At 46.0% G+C, this 7,991-nt stretch overlaps 1 protein-coding gene across 1 annotated transcript in view; it reads right to left on the minus strand.

Moving 5' to 3' along the window:
- The window catches only part of GXYLT2 (glucoside xylosyltransferase 2), a 100,541-nt gene extending 93,960 nt beyond the window's left edge, over positions 1-6,581 (minus strand). The window contains exon 1 of the mRNA XM_045861962.3: positions 6,179-6,581. Within this exon, the coding sequence (XP_045717918.1) occupies positions 6,179-6,453 (275 nt within the window). The 5' untranslated portion in view covers positions 6,454-6,581. The remainder of the gene's footprint in view (positions 1-6,178) is intronic.
- Positions 6,582-7,991: the final 1,410 nt, after the last annotated feature.

The following is a 7,991-nucleotide window of genomic DNA, read 5'->3' on the forward strand; positions in this document are numbered from 1 at the left end:
CACTCCCCAGGTGTGGGCTGGGCAGTGACTTCCTTCTCAAGTTTATAGTATGGAGGCACCTGGGTGCTGCAGTTGGTTAAGCAACCGACTCATGCTTTCCACTCAGGTCGTGATCTCAGGGTTGTGAGATCGAGCCCCACATCAGGTTCTGCGCTCAGCATGGAGTCTGCTTGAGACTCTCTCTCTCTAAAATAAATAAATCTTAAAAAAAAATAATAAGGTATATAGCAGGGAAGGGGTGGGGGGAGCAAGTTGCCAGTAGAAAAACCTGAATAAACTCTACCTCTTCCAGGTGACCAAAGCAGTCATAAATCATGTCGATAGCATATATATTTGATATGATATGATGAAAATGGCACTTTACCACACCGGGCTTTCTTCCAAATAACCCACAACTTAGTACTATCAAGAGAAAAGGATCAGACACATTCCAATGGTAGGACATCCTACAAGATATCTGACCAGCACTCTTCAGAACTCCCACAGTCATCAAAAACAAGGAAAGTTTGAGAAACTGCCACAGTCAAGAAGAGCCTAAGGAGATGTGACATCTAAATACCCACATGCGGGGCACTTGGGTGGCTCAGTCAGTTAAGTGTCTGCCTTCAGCTCAAGTCATGATCCCAGGGTCCCAGAATCAAGCCCTGAGCTAGGCTCCCTGCTCAGCGGAGAGCCTGCTTCTCCCTCTGCCCCTCATCCCCCTCGTGCTCTCTCCCTCTCTCTCTCAAATAAATAAAATCTTTAAAAAAAAAAAAAAAAGGAAACAAATATCATGTGCTACCATGGTTAGGATCCTGGAATAGAAAAGGGGCATTCTGTAAAAACTAAGGAAATGTAATTAAACTATAAATTAATAATTATACCATTAGTTCATTAATTATAACAAATGTATCAAACTAATGTAAGATTTTAATAACAGAGGAAACTGGGTGCTGGGTATATGGAAACTCTACTACTTTCTCAGTTTTTCTAAAAATCCCAAACTGTTCCAAAAAGTAACATTTATTAAAAAGAAAAAAAAATCCTCTCTTTTAAGAATGTTACAATTAAAGAGCCTCACTAGTCTTCTTATTGTTCTTCACTATGAGATTATTTTGAACATTATTAAATAATATGTAACTTAATCATATAAGTAAAATTTTCGCATAGTGCTGGCACAAGGTGGGAGCTGTGTTCATTCATTAGATTTGACAAATATGTATTAGGTACCTACTATGAGACCATCTCTGTTCTAGGTGCCAGTGGTAGAGTGATGAATAAGACATGAAGTATACATTGGAGGAGAGGAATAAATAAAATGCAATGTTCATATAATAACCAGTGCTACAAAAAAAAAAAAAAAAGCACTAACCAGGGTAAGGGACTAGAGAATGATGGGGAAGGTCCTTTTTTCTAGAGCAGCTGGGAGGACCCTTTTGAGAAGAAAACCTGAAAGCATAGTCCTGAAAGAAGCAAGGGTATTAGCCACGCAAGGATGTGAGCAAAGAACATTCTAGCACAAGGAACAAGTAAAAAGTGCTGAGGTGGGAATGAGTTCAGCATACTTGAAGGCTAGTGCAGCTGAAGCACAGTGGTAGGAGACAAGGTCAGAGAGCTACACGGAGCTGCGATCAAAGCTTGAAGGCCAGACTAAGAAACTGAATTTTCTTCTCATTGTGACGCGAAGTCCGTCACTGGAGGCTTTCATCAGCAAAGACCCAGTGTGGTCTACAGAGCTCACATTATTCCAGCAGCTGTATGGGAAATGGACTGTAGAGGGCGCTAGGGTGGAGGCATGCAAACCAGATCTTGTGCTACTGTGGGGGTTCACGCGTAAAAGGTGGTGTTTAGGAGACAGTGGTAAGCATGGAAGTGGGGAGATATATATATTCTTATTTTTAAAGATTCACTTATTTATTTTAGAGAGAGCACAAGCAGGAGGGAGAGAGGGAGAGAGAATCTCAAGCAGATTCCTTGCTGAGCAGGGAGCCCGACGTGGGGCTTGATCTAAAGAGACTTGAGATCATGACCTGAGCTGAAACCAAGAGTCAAGTGCTTAACCGACTGCGCCACCCAGGCGCCCAGGGATATATTTTGACATAGAGCCAATATGACTTGCTGATCAATAAAAGACGGAACCATGGACCCATCAACAAAAATGAATGTGAATAGAATCAAGACTCAGAGTACATAATATCAGAGATGGAACCTAAGTTCTGGAGACCTTTAATGTGCTCTAGGGCTACCAGCTAATTATAGGATCACTGCAGAGTTGGCATTTTGCTATATAACACCATCCCTCTTAAGTGAGACCTTTATTCAGGCTTGAACCCTCTGAGAAGACTTATCTCAGATACCAAAGGGAACTGCAGGAAATGGTGTCTCTTGAGGAGCGAGTAAACACGCTTCCTCTCATTGGAACAGCTGCGGAGGCTGCCAAGTGTAAATGTGTTTCTCTATTGTCTCCCCGCCCCCACCTCTCCCAAATTCTGGGAGGGCAACAACCCCTTTCACCACTGTACAATGAGTGCCTGGTCCAGAATATATGTGCAATAAACATTTGCTGAATGACTGTGGAATAAAATGGCAGAGGACCTCCACAGAGCTCAGAGGTAGCCTAAGTCTCCCTTAGAAACCATATTTTAAGAGAAAACAGCAATACCCAGGCCAATGCAAAAAGAAAAAGAATAAAGTTCAGGAGAGGGTTGAGATTGAGTAATCAGTAAGTTCTAGGCTAGAGCCAATAAATGAGAAACCGATTTTGCAAGAGACAGCACAAAGGGCTAAGCAATAGTCATTGTTGGGATTTTACAGCTAAATTGGATGATCTCATTACAGGATCATCAAATGTCAGAGCTGGAAGAGATCTTGGAAAACTTTTCGATTGATTTGCTCAGTTTACAGATGAGGAAATTAAGGTGAAATGGCTTGGGATTAGAACCCAATTTTCTGGCCTCCAGATGCCAAATTCTTTTCACATTGCACTGATAGCAGTTATATTCAACTGCCTTTCCACACATAGGCTCAAAGAGGAGTTTTCAGAAGCAAGTTGCAGAGACAGGCTTTTAAAGTTTACTCTCCAGTAAAATTCTTTTTAGAATTCATTTCCATGAAAACCAAGTCATCCCCTCTTGATCAACTTTTCCTCTTATCATTCAGTGAAAATAAGGCAGCCTATCATGATTCCCTTTTTGACATGGCTGCCAGGAAGCTTAGAGCTAAATTTAATACTTAATCCTCATAACAATAGTGGCTCAGTTTTTGACAAACAGTGCTTATTTCCTCCTCCCCTTTATGACTTTTCCTTTTTTAGGATGATTTCAATGGCCTTATTATATATGTTTTTTACTGAAAGTCATCTCAAATTCTCTCTGGAAGTCAGCCAGGTGTAAATCACCAATAAACCCAAAATAAAAGAAAGATTTCATTTCTCTTGTGCACTTGGAACGGACACTTAGATTGTGGTGTCCGTTTCCAGATCCCACCCCGGACCTAAAAGCTCAGACCTTACCTCTGGGTTTTATATTTATGGAGAGGAGAGGCCACCACAGGGCAGATTGCATACAAATGACTAGTTATAAAATTGTAGGGTCTGTCTGCTAACTAGGCAAGTCCCTGGAAACTTCTCTGAAATGAAAACAAGATGTGGAAGGAGAGGGCTATGTTTCCTGCGCTGACGTGGCAAGACTTCACTTACAGCAGTACCCCGGGGGAGGCAAGGCAGCCCGGGCCACGGATGGTCAGCAGGTGGTGGACTGTATCCCATCCAACTCCACGCTTGCTGCAGACTCCTCCCCGGGCCCGAAAAATGAGATCACGTACCCTTCATCTCTTCTGGATTCTAGCCACGTAACGAGATTAAAGCACCCGATTTCTGAAAACACGAGGCTTTCTTTTCCCTCCCTAAAATGAAATTCCTCCTAAACCACAAAAATTTAACCCAAGCAGGATTAGAAGAGCAATAAAGGAGTCCATGCAGAGGTCTTCCCTCCCGCTCCCTCATTGTCTCAGAATCTTCTGCCGCCATTTCTGTCCAGGTAGTAAAAAAAAAAAAAAAAAAAAAAAAAATTATTAAGTCCCAGAAAATGTCAACTTCTCCAGAGGACACTAGACTTTCATCTTCATGCATCTGAGCTTGAGACTTCCTGTGGCTTTTTTGTTGTTCGCCCTTTTCCGAGTTTTTAAAATTTTGCTCTATATTCCTATGGTGCTGGCCATGACTTCCATGATAAGAGATATGTTCAAAAGAAAAACGGCTTCAGGAGGTACTGTTGCTCATGGAAATAGTCCTTCACTAAAACATCCATTTGGATTCTGCTCATGATCTCTTCTTAGGCAGAGCCGATTTGTTCAGATAGAGACAAGAAGATGCTGCCCCATGTTCCCAACACCTTGAAGAATGAGACCGTTGTAAAAATCTATGATGTTTCTTTAGAAAAATCTCAGAAAAACTATGAAATGCAGGCAAGACTAGTTAGTGTTATGACATCAGCAGGTAAGAGTCGACCGGGCCCAGAGCCCCTGAATGTTTACCCTTATCTACCACAAGGGATCTATGAATCTCGGACAAATGGCTAAACCTCGTGCGTTATTTTCCTTAACTGGGAAATGGGAGTAATAATAACTAGTGCATACTTCATAGAGCAGGCGCTCAAACGCTGGTGTGTGTTAGAAACAATGGGAGGCCTTGCTAGAACACAGATTAGGGACCTCACCCCCACAGATTCTGATTTCGTGGGGCGGGGGCGGGGCCTGAGAATCTGCATTTCTAACGAGGCCTCAGGTGACACTGTTGCCGCTCGTTTGGGAGCCACTATCATAGGGCTACGGTGCAGATGACACGGTGAATAATATGTACCGGAAGTGTTAACAAGGACTGCTTTTGTGGACTGCTGTTAGCCGGATGCCTGGCGAAAGGTTAGCTACGTTAAATGGTGTCAGTTGTCACTGTCTTACGAGCTGTCCCTTCCACTTACAAATCCTAGTAAACTTGCAGTTGCACGTCAGGGTAACACATTATAAGAAACCCCAGCTCCTAACAGAAATACCCTGATTTTAAAGTACGTGTACATTCACAAGAGCTTGTAAATTGTTCTAAGTACTTAAAAGTGACTCTATGGATCATCGGGGCTTTTTTTCCCCTCTCAAACTTGTCAGTACCCAGCTGTACATTTATTATGAGGCAGAAGAGAACCAAAAGCTGACACAGCTACTTCTTGAGGTTTCGTGTCTTTTCTCTTAGTTACAGTAAAAGCGCCAAAACAGATTCAGTCATTAGGGCCAAAAAGAATTCTTCAACTCTTTTCAAGGCATGAAGGAGCCCAGCACGGGCAGGCGCAGCAAGAGCAGTTAAAACATCACCAGCTCCCGAGGGCAGAGGAAACAGACCCGCGGCAAGGCCAGGGGACTGTTAAAAAGCTCTCCGCGACAAAGGAAATGAACGCAAATCCCTAACCTGAGCGCGGTCCAGCAACCCTAAGGACAAAGATAAAACGCTCTGATGAAAAGCTGCGGCGGCTTAAGCTCGGAGCAGAGAAAGAGTATCAAACACCATGTCAAAGGTTAAGATGTTTTCCTTGTAAGACGCTTTGACCGTACTTGAGTCTGAAACAGAATGAGGGACTGGGAAACCGTCACTCTGTCTTCCCGTGCCACGCATCGCTCCTTCCAGGAAGAAAACTTCTTCTTTTTTTTTTTTAAATAAACCTAGGTCGAGGGCCCCTTCTGTTCTAAGCACAGGGGGATTCAAGGTTCAAGGAGAGGCAGCTAGTCTTTGGTAAACAGCTAACTTTTCCAACTCAATCACATCTAAGTTTTTGGTAAAAATTCTCCTGTGAAACATGAGAATTAGATAAAGCATTCTTGCATCGTGATGGCTTTTGAAAAAGTAAACAAAGGGCGCAGGTTTGCAAGAACGCAAACAAACGTCTTACCCTGTTTGAAAAAAAAAAAGTAATATATAAACGACCCTCTCTGGCACTTCTCTTTCAAAAATGTACATGATTATCAGCACTGCGCTGTCAACTGGACTCCACAAAGGTGGTTCTGCAGCTCTAGCGGGGCAAAAAAATACAACTGGGCAGCCCGCGGGTGAACTTGGAGTCTGTCCCTCCAGCCCAAAGCCTCCCCTGGACTTGGCCCGGGCGGAGGGAGCGAGACACGGGTCCCCAGAAGGGATTCTGGGGCTGCCACGACTCACCTCGCCAACTTCTCCAGGCTCGCGGCGCCCCGGCGGCCGGCACGGGGGCGCGGACGCGGGGGCCGGCGCCGCCGAGCGCGCGGGCGGGCCCCCGGGAGGGCGCCCGGGCCCGGGAGGCGCTGGGGGGCCGGCGCGGGGTGGCGCTGCGGGACGGACGCGGGGCGCGCGGGCGGCGCGGGGGGCTCGGCGCGGCCGGCGCGCAGGGACAGCAGCGCGAGCAGCAGCGCGGCCAGCGCGAGCAGGAGCAGCGCCGCCGCCTTGCTGCGGAGCTTCATGGTGCGGCGCGGCGGCGGCGGCCCCGGGGCGGCGCGGCCCCTCTGCGCATCGCGGCTCGCCGGGCGGCGGCGGCGGCGGGGCGAGCGCAACAGCGCGGGCGGCCGCCTCCTCCGCCGTCGCCCGCCGGGGACTGGGGTCCGCGCGGCCGGCGGGCGGGCGGGCGACGGAGGAGGAGGAGAAGGAGGAGGAGGGGGCGGGAGGGGAGGAGGCGCGAGCCGGGCTCGAGGAGGAGCGGCCCGCGCCTACCGTACTGTGTGGAGTAGCCGCCCGCCTGCCCACCCGCCAGCCGCCCGGAGCCCGGCGCTTTGGCTTCAGGGAGGGCAGCCTCAAATCCTCTTCCTCATTCATGCATTCATCCTTCCATCCACCTGTTCATCCATTCATTCATGCCCTCCCATACCATTCCGTTTCATCGGTGACCTCATCCGGTCACTCATTCACTTACCCTCCCATTCCACCCGCTCTTCAGCTCATTACTCTATGCATTTCCCCATCGTTTATTTTTATCCATCTTTCCACAAACGCGTGCATCCGTCTATACATCCAGTCAGGCAAGAGCATCTCTGTTCTGTTTTCCCAGTGCAGGCCCTGGCACCTGGTGGATATCTGTTGGACAAAATCACGCCAGATCCACGTAGCCTAAAGAAGTTATAGGATACATTTCCAAGTCTGGGTTTAAAACCTGACTCTGTCCCCTCCTGGCTTAGTGATCCTGAGCAAGTTGCACAATTTGAGACTTCATGTCTTTACATGCAAAATGAGAATGACAATACTGCTCTCCACAGAGGCATTGTTGTGGGCATTAAATTTAAAAAAATGCATTCAAAGAAACTAGCACAGCGCCTGGCTCACAATAGGCATGCAATAAAAGCTCTGTGATAATCAGTACAATAAAACATAGCTTATCACAAATACATAAATGCAAAAGTTTTTTTTTTTCCTTTCTGATGTAGATTTGAGATAGAGTAACAACTTTACCACCCATTGCAGGAATAGAGTCTTCTGAGACCCTAACAACTACAATCACCAGATCAAGGTTCTGAATTTTCAAAATATTCTTTCAGGGCATCTCTAGTCACAAATCTGAAGCATTAGGACACAGGCTGTTATTATTCACTATGAACTGACCGCCAGCGTTCTATTAACTAGCTTTTCAGCATGGCCACAGCACAAAGAAGACTAGTTAGAACAGTGTCTCTGAGTTTCTACCAGATTCCATGTTGACTTATATATCATCTAAAATTCAATTATATTCCAAATCATTCTTATATTAACATTATATTTTAATTATTTGGGAACCCATTATATTTAAAATTCTAGGAATGAGAATGTTTAATATCCTGGAACCTCTTGCCAAGCAGGCACCCGGAAATGGCAGCGTGTAAGGTCAAAGCGTGGGCTGAGAAATGTTGCAGTCAAGTGAGCACAAACAGTCCATTGGTTCTCAATGAGGATAAGGTACCATCGCAGTAGGAGGTATCTGGAGTTGTGAGAAGGATGTTTTGGGTTGTCACAATGACTGGCAGGTTCTATTGAC

Source organism: Mirounga angustirostris, unplaced genomic scaffold (genome assembly GCF_029215605.1).
Source record: "Mirounga angustirostris isolate CCGP_5_RB_7025 unplaced genomic scaffold, mMirAng1.0.hap1 SCAF_1, whole genome shotgun sequence".
Taxonomy (NCBI): Eukaryota; Metazoa; Chordata; class Mammalia; order Carnivora; family Phocidae; genus Mirounga; species Mirounga angustirostris.